Source organism: Asparagus officinalis, chromosome 5 (genome assembly GCF_001876935.1).
Source record: "Asparagus officinalis chromosome 5, Aspof.V1, whole genome shotgun sequence".
Taxonomy (NCBI): Eukaryota; Viridiplantae; Streptophyta; class Magnoliopsida; order Asparagales; family Asparagaceae; genus Asparagus; species Asparagus officinalis.
This window is the reverse complement of record NC_033798.1, coordinates 2,242,525-2,262,901: the sequence shown is the minus strand read 5'-3', so window position 1 is coordinate 2,262,901 and position 20,377 is coordinate 2,242,525. Positions and strand designations below refer to the sequence as shown.

The window sequence follows — 20,377 nt, the reverse complement described above, 5'->3', positions numbered from 1 at the left end:
CTCAAAGAACGTATACAAAAACGTCGTGCAAACGCTACTCATGCCCGTGCTCTCTTACAACAAAGACGAGAAAGGAGGAAGGAAACGGTGACCAAAGAACCACCGAAACTCTGCCAAGTTTGGATTCCAAAGTCTAGACTTATGCAAAATCAGCATTCGGAGCCCGTTAAGACCCCATATCCGCAAATGGGTGGTTTTAGACGTGCGACTCCCAACATAACCTTGGATCGCTCAAAGACAAAAATAAATTGTCCTGAGAATGCCAACAAGGTTTTACACCCCCAGAAGAAGACGCATTCACCAAATGATATCGTCATACCTGGGAGATCATACCAACAGACGATACGATTTTTTGGCAATCATACCGATGAATCGTATTATCAAGTTGGGGTTGTGAATAATTTTCGAAAGAGAGTTATTCGAGAAATAAACTCTCATTGTTCCTGTGCGCGACTCGTTAAAGCAACATTATCAGAATGTGACTGTTTCAAACGAGAAGTCATCCCACGAAAAATCTCTGTATTATCGAAGCCTAAGCCGAGACATTTCCCCAAAAGAAAATCAGCTGCCCAAGATGATGAATTCCCTGAAGTCACCATCAACGTGGCTGATAGAAGAAAGTCTAAACAGCATTCAAGTGACTCAAATCCCGACTTTTCCCCAGAAGGAAAAGTCAATTCAAGAATCGCCCGACGGAAGTCTCGACTCCGACCAGGAGCTATCAAGAGAATGCATGAAGGGATGTCTAGGAGCTATCAGACGCAGAGACTACAAGAGAATGCAAGAAGGAATGTCCTCGGAGGATGAATTCTCGGACACTTATTCTGCAATCGCTTCTGATGATACAATGTCTAGCACAGGACAAATCAGAGAAGTATTCACAATCACTGCTGATCAGTTCACTCAAATACTTCAGGAAGCTCTAGCCAAACAACGTGAAGAAATTAGAGCTGAAGTGAAGACAGAAATGGAGTTAGCTATCCAACAAATGAGAGAATTGCTAGCTCAGCGGCCTCAACCCCCTGAGTCCAGTCAAAGAACTGAATCCAGTCGCCACACTCAGAAAGTTGTGGATGATAGTGATCCAGAAGTGGATGAAGTCATCTTTGCTGATACACCTCCCAATAGCAATAACGCTGGGGGTGGTTTAACGCACCCTCCCAATAACGATATTGGGGGTGGTTCAATGGCACCTCTTACAGGGGGTGGTCTAACTCATTCTCCTCAACGTCCTTCGAATGAAGACATAGACGATGACGAGAAAATGAAAGAGCTTGAAAACAAAGTCAATGCTTTGATGACGGCTCAAGAAGTTAAGAAGACGGGTATTCCATGTCCCTATCCAAGGGAATGGGATTCAATACCGTACCCGGCGAAGTTCAATCTGATTAACTTCACACCGTTTGAAGGGAAGAGTTCGCCGATTCAGCACTTGATTTATTTCAAGTCTCATTTGGACATGATCGCTGAAAACGAGGCTTTAATGGTCCGGTCATTCGTTGGCACCCTTCGTGGGCCCGCCTTCGATTGGTACCGACGGCTCAAGCCAGGGAGCATCAATTGCTGGGATGACATGGAAAGTTTGTTCCTCAGCAACTTCTTCGATGATGACACCGAAGTGTCAATCGGAACCCTTCTGGATGAGAAGCAAAAAAAAGGAGAGTCGGTCGATAATTTTGTCAAGCGCTTCCGTAACAAGGCAATGAATTACCGAGACCCTGTTACAGAGGAGTTCAACCTGCAAACATGCCACAATAATCTCTCCATCGATGTCCTGGAAGCCCTGGGGGTCGTACCATCCAAAACTTGGAAAGATTTGAAAATGCGCGGCGAACAGGCTGAACACTTTCTTAAAAGAAAGAAAGTTAAGAGAGGTCAACCGACGACATCCACAATCACTGTGAACGCGACTCTCGATCCGAGGTTCCAAAAGGAGTATTCTTTCCAAGATGATGAAACTCCAGTCATATTGGAATACCTCCTCGCCAATGATAAAATCGAGCTACCACCTATTAAAGATCAAGAGGGTGCTAAGATGATTACAGATCCAAACTACTGTGCATACCACAGAAGGATTCTTCATCCCACCAATATTTGCTTTGGACTCAAAAATAAGATCCAAGCATTAATTGACTCCGGCGTCATAATGGCGAAACAAGCCAAATAAAGACGACACCATACTCCATTGGGTACACGAGTATAAACTGTTTTCCCTAACTCCGATAAGTATACGAGTATAAACTGCTTCTCCATCTCACTCCGAAGAGTATATGAGTATAAACTGCTCCTCGATACTCCAACAGGTATATGAGTCTAAACTATTTCCTTTCTTTCACGGGAAGTTCCTAGAGAATGCCATGCATGGTACTTTTAAGGATAACCCGATCATACAGCTAAACATAATGATAAACCAAGTTTCGCAAGAAAAGCTGGGGGTGGATGGTTCACGTAACGGAAGTTCCCGAAAAAATACTATATATAATTTTCTTAGGAATAACCCGATCATTACAAACAAAGTGTTAAACACTACATCCCCACGGTGATTTTCGAATACTCTTTTGCTGAGATAAGGTTCGATCACTTCGTTGGATCAATCTTCCCTCACAAATTGAACGATCAAACCTTTAAACAGTTAGGATCGTCTCAAATTTCCATCTTGGTCAAACCTTTAAACAGTTAGGACCAAAGCCAAAATCCCCTCTCGATTCGTTCCATGAACGAGAGGTCCACAAATTGAGCGATCAAACCTTTAAACAGTTAGGATCGTATCAAATTCCCACATGGTCAAACCTTTAAACAGTTAGGACCAAAACCAAAATCCCCTCTCGATTCGTTCCATGAACGAGAGGTCCACAAATTTAACGATCAAACCTTTAAACAGTTAGGATCGTCTCAAATTCCCTCTTGGTCAAACCTTTAAACAGTTAGGACCAAAACCAAAATCCCCTCTCGATTCGTTCCATGAACGAGAGGTCCACAAATTGAACGATCAAACCTTTAAACAGTTAGGATCGTCTCAAATTTCCTCTTGGTCAAACCTTTAAACAGTTAGGGCCAAAGCCAAAATCCTCTCTCGATCCCTTCCATGAACGAGAGGTCCACAAATTGAACGATCAAACCTTTAAACAGTTAGGATCGTCGCAAAACTCCCACTTGGTCAAACCTTACTACAGTTAGGACCACAACCAAAATCCCCTCTCGATTCCTTCCATGAACGAGAGGTCCACTTTTAGTTGAATAATCAAACCTTATGACAGTTAGGATTATTCAAACCCGTCCAGATTCTCTAAGTGGAGATCCCACTTTGAGTTTCCTTTGCACCAGGAGATAGAATATAAAATTCTTACTCTCCGATTTCGGGTTTATCTCTACCAACAAACAAGAGGCCAGGAGATAGAATATAAAATTCTTCTTCTCCGATTTCGGGTTTATCTCTACCAACAAACAAGAGACCAGGAGATAGAATATAAAATTCTTCCTCTCCATCCTTGGGTTCATCTCTACCAACAAAAAAAAGATCATATTACTCCAATAGGTACACGAGTCTAAACTGTTTCCCTACCCCCAGCAGGAAGTTTCTGGAGAATATTACTCAGAATATTCTTAAGAATAACCTGATTACCTTCTAACGGGTATATGAGGTTAAACTATTTCCCGAACACTCCAATAAAGTATATGAGTATAAACTATTTCTCCATTCTTCAATAGCAGTTCTAATTCAAGACTTCGACAACGGCCACGCGATAAACGCAGCACCGTAGGAATTCCAGCTATTCTACAAAGCACTGAATATGCTAAAAGATAAAAGTTGAAGCCATTTATGGGTCCTTCCGTACGATCTACTCAATCAAGCATTGAAGGGAGTGCATATAAGATCTATCTTATCCAAAGTATCCCAGACTCCTCTATACGAAAAATGAGTTTGGAATACTTTGGAGGGGGTATCTGTAGGCGTCAAAAAATACTGAAAGATATCCAAATACAGCCCAAAAGGAGATCATCAAAAAATCAAAAGAATACAGATATGAACTGTCTCGCCAGCGAGACAGTCTTTACTGTCTCGAGACAGTCTTTTACTGTCTCGCAGCGAGACAGTGTTTACTGTCTCACCAGCGAGACAGTGTTGAAATAATCAACAACCACCTTTATAACTGCCGTACACATGTCCATTAACTGCCAAGGACGTGGAAAACATCATGGGCGAGAATCACGTGGATAACTGTCGAAATAACGGAGTTTAAAACGTGGGAAGGCGGTTACTGCAGAAACCACTGTACAGTTGAGTTTTCCGAGATAGTGTTTACTGTCTCGGAACCCGAGACAGTAAACTCTGTCTCGACCGCCGAGACAGCAAACACTGTCTCGCGCGAGCCGAGACAGCAAATGGCTGTCTCGGAGCGTAAGACTGTTCATAGCGCGGCTATAAATACACCCCTTGAGATCATTTTTTTGACGGCGGGCCTGATCATTTGAGCACTCAGAGCCAATTCCAGAGCAGACGCACGAGCCCAGAATTCTTGAGCTTTCTGCGCAATTCCTTGAGCATTCGCAGCCTTTGAGCTTGATCTTAAGAAAGACTGGACTATCTTACTTTGCATAAGATATCGTTTCAAAAAAATTGCTCACTTCGATAAACGAAGGAAGAATCCCAAAACCTTCACGATTCAATCAGAATCTGTGAATCGGTGGTCCACGGGCTAACGCACCCCCGGCACAGGCAAAGATCCCACGCAAGCAGCGATCCAAACAACGATCCTGCGTTTGTTTCTAAGAAGTAATTTTTATTTTGTTGTGTAAAAGAGGTCTTATAAAAAGACTATTTCTTTTGAATTTATTGTAATCGATCGAAGATATAATGAATTCCACAGCAAGACCAACTTTTGACGAAAACAATAACCCACGTTTTTTTTTCGCTTGTTTCGACCTTACGACAATTAGGTATAGGTGTTCTGGAATTCATGATTTTAAGACTTCTTTGTCCAATTCCATTTGCTTCCGGTCAATGGCAACTAAAATTTGCGATTTTATGGGCAATAACTAATGATCTTTGTTTATTTTCATTCATCTCAACCCACTGACCACTAAGTATGAGTACTTTAAAGTTCACAATTTCATAAGTTATAGCATATGATTATTGTTCTTTCTATTCGTTTCGACCTAATAGCAATTAACTATGCATATTTCAAAATTCATGATTTTTATTTGGTACAACTCATGAATTTTTTTCCATTTTTTTTTCCATCAGTTGCTAATTAATTATGCCTACTTAGAAATCACAATTTTGATGGGTTATAAGTTATGATTTTGTTCCATTCTCATTTCTTTATCAAGCAATGACGATTAAGTATGCAACTACGTATAATTCAATATTTTACGATTTTCATAAGCTACAACTCACGATTTATACACATTTTTTGTTTATTTCAACCAAATGTCAATTTAGTATGAGTACCTAAAAATTCAAGATTTTCATGGGGTATAACCTCCGATTTTCATTGAGTATATGCATTCTAAACTCATTATTATTATGAGCTCTATCCTACGATTTTTGTCCATTTTTATTTATTTCGATCTAATTGCAATTGAGTATATATAATTCAAACTTTGCAATTTTATGGCCATAACCCAAGATTTTCATCGTTTTCATTTTTTTTATTTGTCCAATTCCATTTGTTTCGAGACTGACAATTAAGTATGCATATTTTCAAATTTCGCGATTTCATGGACAATAACCAATGATTTTTGTTCATTTTCGTTTATTTCAACCCACTAACTAAATATGTGTACTTCAAAATTCATGATTTCATGAGTTATAGCCTATAATTTTTGTTCTTTTTTATTCGTTTTGACCTAATGATAACTCATGATTTTTGTTCAAATATGTGTACTTTGAAATTCATGATTTCGCGATTATCAGAAACTACAACCCACGATTTGTGTCCATTTTTATTCGTTTCAACCAAATGTCAATTAAATATGGGTAATTCAAAATTAGCCCAAATTTTGCGATTTTACTGGACTTCAACCAGCGACTTTAATGTCAATTCGCGATTTTAATGTCAATTAAGTATGGGCACTTCACAATTCGCAAATTTTGTTCCCTTCGACAAAATGGCAGTTGAATATGTATATTTCATAACTGCGATTTTAATGGACTTTAATCCAATAGGTATTAAGCATAGGTTTTTTAAATTTACTATTTTCATGGGCTCTAACCCACAATTTTTGCCATTTTTATTTATTTCAGTCTAATTGCAATTAAGTACATCTAGTTCAAAAATTGCAATTTCATGGGCTTTGACCCATGATTTTTGTTCATTTTCATTTGTTTCAACCCAATGATTAATTATACGTACTTCAAAATTCACGATTTTTATGAGCCACAACCCACGATTTTTGTTCATTTTTATTAGTTATCTTTCTAGTTTAGGGGAGTGAACCAGTCAATGCCTTGTAGAATAAATTGTTGATATATAATAAGCATTCTTCAGTGACCATGTTACAATGTTCAAGTATCAAACAAAGTTACGGATATGAATTGCACGTTAGCTATAGGCAGAAAATGTTTTTCAGTAAAGGCGCTACAAAGTTGACCTTCCTGCGGCCAAAATGTAGAACTGAAGTGCAGAAGAAGCATGCATTATATCTAAAAGGTAAGCACTACTCTTTCAGGTGAAAAAAAATGAAGTTGCAGTTTACACAAAGAGGAGATTAAATTGCCACTGGATCTTACCTAGTAATTGCACATTCAATGTTGGTCGCATCAGAAGATGCAACTTGAGGTTCAGTCATTGCAAATCCAGATCGAATTTTTCCTTCTAGCAAAGGAATAAGCCATTCCTGTAGTTGCTCCTTTGATCCGTACCTTAGTAGTACCTAGAAAAATCAGAGTCATGTGATAATTAAAGAGAATATCTCAGTGGCTCTCAGAGATTTGGAATCACATAATGAGCTAAAGCATCTAATCAGAATGACTAATTTTCACATAACATGCAGTTACTCACTCCCCTCGAAAATACCATAATATTATATCGTGAGGAAAGAAAAACGCAAAAGGTTACAGGGATAGAAAGATGGAAACTTCAATGATTAATTGATCTTAAGCTTCTATTTATACCCGTGGGATACTCGCTCTTTAGTGAATTAATTGGTATATCATCATCAACATGTTCGCTGTTAGCTTCATAGGTTCACAAGAATGTTGTAATTGATCATCCTGAATTGCATATAACTTCGACAAACTGTTTCCATTGTAGCAGAGGGGACTTTCTATCATGGCTCATTTGATGACCGGCACCCTTTACTTCAAAAGAGGATAGAAGGCAAAGCGAGTTAGTGGATAGATGTCTTTCTAGACAATATGATTTTTTTTCCAATTATTCCATTCTTTCTGCTTACAGTCCTACTTGAAGTCTGTGTTTCGGTTGCCTACGTGGTGATAAAGCATATAAAAAGGTCAGGAGAAATTTTCAGCAAAAGTTTCAGGTTTTATTACTTGATGAATTGGGTGGTTGCATATAGCCGTATGGAGGTTTAGTTGTTCAAGGAAGGTGAATTTGGTCTGCTTGGTAAGTGGCTGCAGAAGCAAGGTTATCGATAGCGGATAGCGTCGCGTAGCGGTGAGGCATCGCTAAGGCTATTTCGGGCTATTGTGATAAAATAGCGGTAAAAAGCGTAAAGTCAAATAGCGGTCTAATTTAGATATGTATAAATACTAAAAAAATTAAAGAAAAATCTAAGAAATCTAAAAATACATATTGGATGATTTAAAGAGATCCTAAACATGAAATAGACATGTAACCATCACGTAATACCGAAGATGACTGGAGGAGTCAAAAAGTCGTCGTCTTCGAGAAGAAGAGCTTAGCGGTGACAGGACTGCCCTAAGAGAAGTCACGGTGAAGGAGATGAGAGGAAGTATCAATGTAGGTGCCAGAGACTATGAGAGGTAGCGGGAGTATGCTAAAAATCACAGGAGACGGTGCAATGCAATGGTCAAGGGTTGGATTTAATTTTAAAAAAATAAGCCTCAAACCGCTTTTAAATAGTAGTCAAAAAGTAAATTTCGAATGCAATCGCTCACTATTTAACGTTATGACACACTATTGACCGTTTTTGCGAACAGATATTCTGTAATGTCACTGCTATTGCGCGATAGCGTAACGGGCGATAGCGTCGCGAGAAGGGACCGCTAACGCTATTAGCGCCGCTATTGCGGGGCTATTTACCGCTATTTATAACAGAGTGCAGAAGTAAAGGATTCTCCTAATTGTCATAATTTTTAAGTTGTCATTGGTTTTTATTATTGAAGTTCTGGTATATGGAGGTGGGAAGAACATACTAATGGTTCTTACTAAAATTTTTACAGAAAAATGCCCAGATGTTTGGTACCTTCTAGTTTGGGAATTAGAAATAAATGCAATACAGAAAATATTTGTGGTCTGGTAATGTTAGATGGAGATATTTTGTTCCAGTTTGCTAGAATTGAAATTTTGGGTCATACTCAGGGTGAGTGGAGGGAAGGGTAGTTTATTGGGTGACTCAAGCTCAGAACTAATTTCTATGGAATTTTATCTAATGAGTGGAGGCAAGGAAAGTTGCTCTCCAATCTCCATATTGCAAATTTATGACTTTTTATCTTTTCAAAATAATGGAATTTATCATGTCTAGTTTTATATGGATTTTATCTTTCGAGACTACAAACATCCAGTGTCTAGGATTACCTGGAAACGCAGGATGTCATCTAAGGTGTATGGTTTCAAAAGAGTCTTTTTTACTTGGAAGAAAAAGTGGTAAAGATCAGGTAACGGCCCTGAAACCCGTCTTCGCTTCCTGTATAGTTCTTATACCAGTAGTATTTTTCAAAGAAAATGGATGAATTCAAAAATTGCTGATAGGCCTGTAAACATTCTAGCATCAAAAGACCACTTGATGGAGAAGAAAAGTGAAAAGAAAATGTCTGAAGGAAGGTTTGGGACTGCTTTAGTATGCCCTAGCTTTGAAAACATGGGAGTATGGAAGAGATTTTCAGTATAAATACTTGCTGTTCGCTCCATGATGCTTCCAATTGATTTTTTTGATTCACTTATAGAAAACTGAACAGGGCTATAAATGCTGCAGGAAATGCCAATGTGGTGATTTCTGAGTTTCCAACTCTCATGACATTTTGAAAAACTCTCGTGACTTCAATTTTGCTTGCTACTCTTCTCCTTTCTTAGACTGTTTTTACAATATTCTCATTTCAGTACTAGATGCGATCAAATTAGGCTGGGGTGACCTCATCCTACTTTCTCAATGCAAAAAAAACAAATGAATATAAGCCTTTAAGATGACCTTTGAAATAATAAAATGTCAGTTCTGTATGATAAGCATTAAAAGGTAAGGTGCATACAATTATGTAGAACAAGAAATTAGTCAAGTGGTATAACAGTACCTCCATATTTCCAGTGTCAGGTGCACCACAGTTAAAAATTTGTGGCGCCCAAACCGAGCGACCCATAATCTCACATAAATATCCATACTCGAGGTTGGAAAGCCCGGCACCTAATATCTGACTGCTCCAAAGGCCATGAGAAACATGATCTTTTTCACCGAAGAGAACTTTTTTTGCTCTAGCAGCGCTATCAACCTACAAATAAGCACGAGTAGCATTGGCAATTGGTTCTAAATAGTATACAAGAAATTATTCAAGAAGAATAAATTATCTATTACTACTAATAAAGAAAAGCCATCCTCTTGGTCAATATGTTCAGTTCTACCCTTTGTAACTCACGAATTCAAAGAATTCCAAGAAATGTCTCCTAACTTACAACTCCCTTAACATTATACAAGAGTGAAAATTTTGGAAATTTTCAAAAAGAATCTAATTTATGATTACAAAAACTAATCTCAGAGCCGACTCCCTCTACATGTATAACTTCTCTCAAAAGAATACCACCGCATTCACTTCAATCATCCGCCTCCCACTGCCAAACTACCCCCCATGTTCCCTATTTACAACCTTATCATTCTGATTTTTATTTTTTGGCATTGATTGTTTCCCAACCATGGCTTGATTTATTATAAAAGGGATTATCACCTCAGTTTGTAAACTACAAACTCTCCCGAGATTCTTGAGTTTAGAGTATTTAAGCGCGCGGGCCCCCTTTCCCCTGTTCAAACTTTATAATGTTTCCCCTTTAATTTTTAGTGGTGCCTTTGTTGAAATGGGCATTGATATCATCAATTCAACCTCAAGAATGACTCCAAAGGTAAGTTTCCTCAAGAACTTTTTACTTGCATTTAATTAATGGATGCCTCATCTAGTTTCGGATATATTTGTTTTTTATGCAAGTGGAGTAAGAATGAGTGAACAATGAACATGTAAGAAGTCTAAGAAAACATTACGTGTATAGGACATTATTAATTTATCAATTACTATACTCGTATATCAATCTTTTTCGATTATTTTTATGCAATTATTTATAGCGTCAATCTATTGACCTTTTCTAATATATATTGATTATTGACCTTTTCTAATAGATTCTTGCATGTTAATTTTTTTTAATGAAAGCATTCGGTTAGGCTACCATTTTTTTCTAAAATTATTAAGTTGTCACTAACAATTTTTTTCAAACAAATATGTACCTTGTGCACGCATCGCATGCCATGGGAGTACTAGGTTATTAATAAACAAACCTTTAGCTGGACATAGATCAAAAGCAACAAGAAGTCAAGAAAAGTAAACATTTGGCAATTCCACGTAATGAAACTTTAATACGAGATTATGCAAAAAGAATACCGGAATCCATAAGTTCCATAGTCCTTCTCCCTTTGCTAATTCTTTCAACTTCTCTTCTTCCGGATGAACCGTCCAACGTGAACTTGATTGTGCTAGTTTGTAAAATTCATTTTCCATGGGATAAATATGCTCTTCCATGAACTTTAACAACTTTGCTCGCAGATTCAAAACCTTTTGACTAGGTACAAATTTTCCCTGCACAGGCAGGCCATATGGATTTGTTTGGTGTTTGCTTAAATGCTCTTGAGAAAGTACGGATCCTGCATAACCTGAAATGAAGAGTTTTAGCAAACAAAATCTTAAAACAGAAGCATTACCAACTTTATTGTTCAAAGCAAAACTCCTGTTAGGAGATGTAATAGCAGGATGCATCATATAAACAGAAAAATTCCTGAGAAGAGAAGCACATGCTCTACTGTTGAGCTAATTGACTACAGCGACTAGATAATGAACAGCAACTTATTAACTCGAACTGTATTCTAATCCAGTTTCAGTGTTCGACCAGAATTAGAACCAAGGTTTTAAATGTCGTCCGACATGTCCGACATGTCGGCCGACATATCGGTTTGAGGGTTTGACCGACACGACATGGACGTTTTCAACTCGTATGTCGGTTTTCAGGGCCAAATCGGAAATATCAGGGTCATATCGGGCATATCGGCCTATTTTTTAGCTTTGAATCGGAAATATCAGGGTCATATCGGGCATATCGGCCTATTTTTTAGCTTTGAAAAATCGGCCGATATGATACTTTTTTTTAAGATCTGTTTTCTGTTATCGGGTTTGGGTTTAGTGATAAATACCCAAACCCGTTTGACCCGTTCTCATGTTTAAGGGTTTCTCTCATGTTTAAGGGTTTCTTTATGAACCCGATAGAAAGAATTTATGAACCCAAATCCATATATTATTTACTTTTTTATATGTTTAGTCTATAGAATTTATGAAGTATGCTTATATTGAATTTATAAATGCTTAGATTATATTTAGGACATGATATTATACATATGCGCACTACCCGATATAACAATCCGATATTTAGTCAATGTCCCCCGATATATCCCCGATTTCCGCTATTCGACATGGATTTCAGCCATCCGACATGAACCCGACATCCGACGTTTAAAACCTTAATTAGAACATGAATTCTAATGTAGTAAATCCAGCCGAATTCAAATATTGTAGTATTCGATTTGATTCGGTTCGTTTCCACCCTTAGCTGGAAGGTTTATAACTCCGCATATTTCTGTTAAGCATGCATTTGATGTTCATGAAAATAACACCTCGCAAATTAGGGGATTGGGATGAAGGCTTTGTGGTTGTACTATGTAACGTATCAACTGTGCACAACTCCATGACAAAATAAAAGAAACATTGCTACCTATTTAATGTAAAAATAGGCTCTTATCATTTTATTTTATTTCTCATTTGTATAAAACATGTTTTATATAGGCAGGATTCAACTTTAGCTACGCAGAAGAGGTGCTTTTGTTGGCAGTTGTTTGATTCTCTATTGAATTTGGCATCACTAACTTTTTTCATTAACTAGTTGAGATGGACGTGCAGTGCACGTCTTTGAATATCATGATTATTTAAATTGATAAAAATAAAAAAAAATAAAGTTTTTTTGTGGGATTAATCATCAACTCAAATATCTCTCTTAAATGAAATATTATCATTATTTCTTTCAACCCAGACTGTGGCCACGTGATCTATTTGTAAGTTATAAACACATTGATCAAGTACAACATCTATGTTTATTAGTATCTTAAAGTCTATTCGCAAAGGAATTTTGTATAAGAATTTATTTGTAATATGTCCATTAAACTTTTAGTTATGGTTTGACTCATAATCACATTAACATTTAGCCATAATTTCACTCATATTTATATTAGCTAATATTCTCATTCAATTTTATAGCTCATTTTCTGTGTTGAAGTAAAACTAAAAATATGAAGAATTATTTCGTGATTTTTTTTCCTTTGATGCAAGATCCCTATCAATTTTTGCCCCAAACGATGTGAATAAGAAATGTTATTATAACTCATTTGCCTAGGGCACTTGTATTATATATAAGATATATAACTCATCTGAAATATCCACATCTGCTAAGTGGATTTTGTTGTTGTGAGAGCAAAATGTTAGAGGCTCGTATTCAAACTTTTTAGCTCTATAAAAGACATAAGAATTTGTAATGCATAGCTTATATATCGTAAAGAACATACCGGTTCATGAAGAATCTTCCCTAATAACGATATTATTACAACGATATTACTATTTAGTATTAAATCAATTTTATTATATAAGATTATTTGACACTTTTTAATAAATTATAACGTATATTTATAGAAATCTCGATGTTTATAGTTAGTAGGGCTCCACAAGATAGGTTAACTTCACATTGTAGTTTGCTACTGGTAGTACTGTTGGCAATGCAATTACCTTTCCTCTTTATCTTATTATTCATGCTTTTCTGATGTAAGTTCTCTTTTGCTAATTACTCAATTGACTATATTTAGTTTTTATAATATCAGAGGTTAGAATATTCTCTTCTGTTTAAAAAGTGTTGACATGATTTTTTTAAAAATTATATACACATAATAGCGATAATATATACTTTTGTTCAACTCAAACATCGGCTTGAAGCCATTTAGAGTGAGATCCTTTCCATGCTAGAATGGTGATATAGTGATTACACAATCTAGAAGTCAAAGAAGAAATTTTTACATAGAAAAAGTAATTTAATATGTCAAATTAAGAACTAATTTATAAAATATACATGAGTAGTGCAGATACTATAGAAAGTCAGGTACATATCTTCATGAAAATTCTATAGTGAGTGACCAACTACAATCATCCTAATTTAAGCATAAATAATTATTATTTTAGTTACTATTTTGATACGTGTAACTATGGAATAAATCTCAAACAAAAAATAGGAATTGAAAATTTTTAAACTTTGGAGAGGTAATTTGTAATATACTAAACTTTAAGGGTGTTTTTTATAAATTTTAAATTTAAAATCTTTTCAATTAGTTATGTTCTTTTCAAAAGAGTTAGGGGTAATATTGACCATAAAAAATTTTTCTTAAACCTATACTTTTAAAGGGAGTATGATATTTTTTGTAAATTTTTAATTTTCTCGAGGTTATTAGTAATTTTGTATATTCATTTTAGTGTCTATATGTTACAAATTCTCATGGTGTTTTTTTGAAAATTATGAATTTTAAGGGATTTTTGTAATTTTTTAAACTTATAGGCCTTTTCTACAGATTGTAAATTGTTTATAGACTATTTATAATTCTTTTTGTAATTTTTTAAACTTATAGGCCTTTTCTACAGATTGTAAATTGTTTATAGACTATTTATAATTCCTATGTTTTCAATTTACTAATGAGTTTGTTTTCTACAGATTGTAAATTGTTTATAGACTATTTATAATTCCTATGTTTTCAATTTACTAATGAGTTTGAAATTCTCAGTGTGTTTTTTATAAAATTTGAACTTTAGAGTTTTTGTTTGTAATTTTTTAGATTTTAAGGGTGTTTTTTTATAAATTATAAATTATGTTGGTGATCTTTTCAATTCCTATATTTTGTACTGTTAGTTTGAAAATTATCAAGATTTTTATAAATTTTATAATTTTGAGGGATTTATTTTGCAACTTGTAAAAAGTTCAGTGTTTATTAGAAATTCCATAAAATTTTGAAGGTTGTTTGTGTTGTTTGTAGATTTTTTGTGTTTATAAGTTTGAAATTTTCAATGTGTCTTTTTATAAATTTTGAATTTCAAGGGGTGTTTTTGTAATTTTCAAAACTTACAAGATATTTTCTCCACAGTCAAAAAACTTATAGTTTCTAGCTAGCATATGTTTTTCAGAGTTCTCACTAAATTGAAATAAATAGAATTTATAATTTTTAAGATGTTTTAATAAAATTATAAATTTATAGGGGTGTTTTTGCAATTTAAAAAACTTGGAGGATATTTTTTACAAAGTCTAAAGCATATGTTTTTTAGATTTATCTACGAACTAAAATAAGTAAATGAATTAACTTATATTAAACGTATCTCCTTTATCCAATAACATGTTAAGTCTCATTATGAATAGGATAAATCATTTAATTACCCATTCAAAGAAGATAGAATAATTAGAATAGATTAGGATAACAATGTAATATTTTAAAAGAAACTAAGGGTGATATTGACTATGAAAAGATTTTCCCGAACTCGTACTTCTAAAAGGAGTATGATTTATGGCTAAAAAAGAACATCAACAACCTACTGTAAAACTTTGCTATCGCTTGATAAGTTGCAGATTTAAGGTTGGCAAATTTTGCATGTTCCTAGGTGACTTGTCATAAAGAACTCATGTTCCTTGCTAACACTGCAGTTTAGACAGATATAAGCATCTACAAAGATTAAATAAATACAGTACAGTTGGACTCAAAATTTGGTGAATAATATCCGACTTCATAAGAATAATATCTACGCCACTAAGCTACATCTATGATGCATGAAATGATCTTGAAACGTTTTCATATAGATAAAACAGAAAAATTAACCCCAATTATCAGATTCAAAATTCACCAGTATTCTTTTAATAGCTTTATATACGCCACCTCCTTGCCTGACCTTGAAGAGTAGTTCGAACTTCACATTTCTAATTAATTACTTTTCTTAATTCGTTCCACTACCACATTTGCTTAGATTCCTTCATTTTCTGTCCAGTTCAGTACGAAACTTGCATCCCTAACCTTTGTATCACTTTATCATGATAACGGAGTATTTGTATGTGAATCTTAAAAAAGACAGACAGATGAAGGCTGTTAACAGTAGTAGGTAACAGTTCATCCATCACCTTACATCTTCATCTATACTCCCAACATGGTGTAGGGGGAATTATGAGGCTGACTCCCTGGCTGCATAATTACAAATTTGGCATTTGGGTGCATGGAAATAATACGGTGAGAATAAGAAGATTGGAGTTCAGGAAGTATCCAGAGATCTGGAACTGCTAGGTAATAGTTTGGGAAGATTGTAAAGGAGATTTGCATATAAATCTAAACAATATAGAACTAAATAGTTGTTTAAAAAACACAAGAAAGCATTTGGTAAAGTTATTAGCACTTCAATCTCACAGTTACAGACTCCCAATTCAATTGCTATATATGGCGTGTTTTTGTAATAACTTAACAAACTCAGCGAATAATTTGTATTTTCCTTCGATAATATGTGAATTATTATATTGAATAATTCATGAGAACCCGAACAATTTCCAAACCTACAAATGAAAAATAATCTGGTTCCCTCTTTCTTCCTACGTGCAAATTATTCACGAAGACTTCAGGAAGTTGCAAAATCTTTAACTATGCTTGACAATATGTAAAACCCCGCAATTTTGAAAATATTATGGTAAATAATATTAAATGAGTTTTATTATGGTTGATATTGTTCTGAGATGAATGAACATGATAGTAATCGATTTGAGATCGATTAAGTACATATATATATATGTGTGTAAGTGTTTGTGCGTGTGCGCGCGCATATAAATGTGTATGAGCATGAAAAAAACTGTCGGCTAAAATCATCACTGATCGGTCGACCAACCCTAGAAATCGGTCGATCGATGGACACTGGTCAGTCGACCGATGGATACTGGTCGATCGACTGGCCCTAGCAATCGGTCGACCGATGGGTGCACAGGTTTTGGGTTTCGGGTCGGATCGGTTTGGACCTATTTGATCATATATATATATATATATGAAAAAAAAATAAAATAGGCCGATTTTACTAAATATTTAGCAAAATCGACCTCTTTTTTGCCAACAAGTCAAAAAGAGGTCAATTTTAAAAAACACCCACTGAAAACATACGGGACTAGTAGTCCCGTATGATTTCCGGGAGCTCTTTGGCGTTCAACAAAACGTATGGGACTAGTAGTCCCGTACAAAAAACAGAGGCATTGGGCCCAGATTTACGGGACTACAAGTCTCGTAGAAAAGTCGACTATTTAAACACTTGTGCCCTAAATTTGGGCACAGCCGCTATTCCCAACCCATCTTCGACGCGATCTCACTCTCAATCTCTCTTCTCTCTCCCAAACTCATCTCACTCCCTCCCAAACTCATTGAACTCTCTCCCAACCCCGATTGCCACACTCAAACCGATCTCCATCTCTCCCAAACCCGTTCTCTCTCTCCCAAATCCAACTCACCCCCTCCTCTCTCAAATCCGCCGCCGTCTATTATCTCCGACGCCGATGCCGTCTACACCCTCCGACGCCAACGAGATCCGAAATTTCATCAAGGTAACAATTTCATATTTTTTCCATAAATTTCTCAATTTTGTTTAGTTAACATTGTATATCTAGAGGAAATAATTAATTATGATCATCAATTTGTAAAATATCTAATTTGTATACGTCAAATTTTAATTCTTCAGTTAAAATGGCAATTATGATCATCAATTTGTAAAATATCTAATTTGTATACGTCAAATTTTAATTCTTCAGTTAAAATGGCGAATGGAATTCCGTTGTATACGTCAAATTTTAATTCTTCAGTTAAAATGGCGAATGGAATTCCGATTATTTGCTTATTCAATAGGAAATTGAATGTTGGAATGAATAATTTGCCTATATATGACAGAGGCCCTAGAAAAATGTTCATGTTGTCTAGAAATTGTAATTTCGATGGAATGATGGAGCAAATATACAGAGTTACCAGAATTAATCATGTCGAGAATGTCATTAAGGTCTTCTGTAATTGTCCAATAAATAAAAACAGAACAATTGCTGTAGAGATCACCACTGATGAAGAATTGAATGACATGATACAATTTGCGGATAAACAAATCGCAATTGAGTTGTTATTGAAAATATTCCAAAGTCTGGGGTTGTCGAAGTTTCGTATGCTCACGGAGAGTTCTCTCGCATGCTTGAAAGTCAAATCTCGTTATCTCAAAGTGTCTTGCACTTAAAAAATGACTCAGGTGCAATGTCAAGTGACATGTTTCACAACGCATCGGGTCATGTTTTAGTTGATTCACCGGTTGGTGGTTCTATAATAGAAGGGACGAATATGTAGATGCTGATGATGATAGTGAAGATGTTGAGTCCGAGGAGGAACGTCTTGATAGTATGCAGTTCGCAATTGGAGAGAACAATGATGACGCAAGTTGGATGAATGAATATTACGTGAACGATTATGTAGAGTCTGAAGAACCGTTGCTCGAAGAGTTTAAAAATGACGAGTGGATAAATAACTCACAAGCTGAGTTAGTTGAGCATGGTCCTAATTTCGATCGATCCGAGGATATCACTTTCAAAAAAGAAGATCTATTCGAGAATAAGGAAAGCTTAATTTTCGCTATACATGAATGGGCAATTAGGAACCGGGTCAAATTCAAGCCGGTGAAATCCAATACAACTAGCTACCATATAAAGTGCTACTTCAATGAGAAATATCAAGCCGCTTATACAAGTGCTGCATACGATAGAAATTTAAACTGTCCATGAAAGCTTTTAATGCAAGTGTTAGGAAAAAATCTAACGAGCAATTTATGATCTCAAGTTATTACGAACTTCATACATGTTGCAATCCGACTGTCGCTAATGATCATAAGACAGTAACTTCCGCTTATATCATGAAGCTAATTATGCCCGAAGTTAGGCGGGAATTTGATCTTACTCCAGGACAGATAATTACAACGGTTCGTGCTATGAAAGGCATAATTATATCCAAGTTTAAAGCATATGATGCACGGAGGAAGGCGTTGACTAAAATCTTTAGAGATTGGGAAGAATCTTACCAAAAACTTCCACATTATCTTGCAGCAATTAAGAGGAAAAATTCGGGTACGGAATATGAGATAGTATCTAAGGAGATCGCGTCGAAAATGGAGAGGTTCGTCCGGGTATTTTTGGCATTTGGGCCCGCTACCAAAGGGTTCTCTTTTTGTCGTCCGCTCTTAAGCATCGATGGAACACATTTATATGGCAAATACAAAAGAGTGCTTTTGGTTGCGACCGGTGTAGATGCAAACGGTGGGCTATTTCCAATAGCTTTCGCAGTTGTGGAGGTGGAGGATACATCGAGTTGGAAGTGAGTTTTTCAGTGTATTTACAAATACATTCCGACTATTCAAAGTCCAAGAGTTATTACCTATATTTTTGACCAAATAAAAGGAATTCCACGAGCCTTGCATGAGAGGTGGAGTGCACCACATCATCACCGTTATTGCTTGCGGCATATAAGATACTATAGTTAATTTTATTAATTGGTAAAATATTTTCTATTTCTATTGTTAATTTTATTATTGTATTATTATACATTTGGCAGAAACTAATAAGGTAATATTGACATGTGTAGGTATAAACACGATGCTCCCCAGGCCGGTTTCTGATGAAGTCCTCTATGATCAGCCACGCCATCATTCAGAGAGCATATCATTTATAGAGGTACTATGGTTCTATGTTTTTAGTCATAAGTTTATACTCGTATATTCATTGTGATATTCTAATATTTATTTTTATTTTTGTGTAGAGAGGGCAAGAGCTAGTTATGATTGATCATAGCCCTAGGCATATGCGTTGGCCGCTTGATGATCCTCGCATCATTGCCCTAGTATCCCAAGCTGGTTTCCTGATTTGCTCACAATTGCGATGGATGAAGCTTGACTGGGCATTGCTTATTGCGTTAATGGATAGGTGGAGGCCCGAGACTAACACTTTTCATCTACATATCGGGGAGGCAACTATTACTCTTCAGGATGTAGCAGTGATCATAGGACTTCGCATTGACGGCCCTTGTGTCACAGGGACACATAGGCATGTTTGACGGACAGTATGTGATGATTTGTTAGGACTATCTCCGGAGTCCTTGCCTGGAGGGTATATTAGATTAAAGTGGTTAAAAGAGAATTTTACAAACTCATTACCACATGATGCATCAGAAGTCATGATCCAACATGCTAGAGCATATATTTTGCACATGATCGGGACGCTTATTTTTCCCGATTCAAGTAAACATAAAGTGCATTTGAGGTAAGATAGGTCATAAATTGTTATTACTATTTTAGAAAATATGACTAACGCAATTGATTTTTCAATAGGTGGTTACCACTTCTCGAAGACTTTGACGTGTGTGGGACATTATCCTGGGATAGTGCTATTTTAGCATATCTATATCGAGAAATGTCAAAGATTGCTTTAATGCAAAATAAAGAGCTCAAGGGTTGTTTGACATTATTACAAGTTTGGGCATGGGAGAGGCTGGTTTTGAAATCGCGATTATGCGAGATCCGAGAGTTGGATGGACAGATTTCACTAGGCTGTAGGTAAAATTCATCAAATTTAATCTCGTTTAATATTTAAATTTAAATTTAAATTTTGAACAAAAAATATCTTATATAAAACTTGTAGATGGAATGTCACTAAAGCCTATAATGAGATCCCGACTAAACAGTTAGACTTTTACAGAGGGGAGCTCGACCGAATGAAAATTTTCAGTTATGAATTTGAATTGCAATCGTTTAAAGCTATCGGTATATTTCAAACAATAATTAATATATGGATTATTTTACAGTTCGAGTGGCAGCCAT

The 20,377-nt window shown here is 35.9% G+C and overlaps 1 protein-coding gene across 1 annotated transcript in view; it reads right to left on the bottom strand.

The window, feature by feature from the left end:
- Positions 1–20,377, bottom strand: part of LOC109842748 (probable acyl-CoA dehydrogenase IBR3) — a 48,695-nt gene that overhangs the window by 14,438 nt on the left and 13,880 nt on the right. The window contains exons 9-11 of the mRNA XM_020411624.1: positions 10,781–11,049; positions 9,434–9,628; positions 6,734–6,876 (exon numbers count right to left, since the gene is read on the bottom strand). Coding sequence (XP_020267213.1) covers positions 6,734–6,876; positions 9,434–9,628; positions 10,781–11,049 — 607 coding nt within the window. The remainder of the gene's footprint in view (positions 1–6,733; positions 6,877–9,433; positions 9,629–10,780; positions 11,050–20,377) is intronic.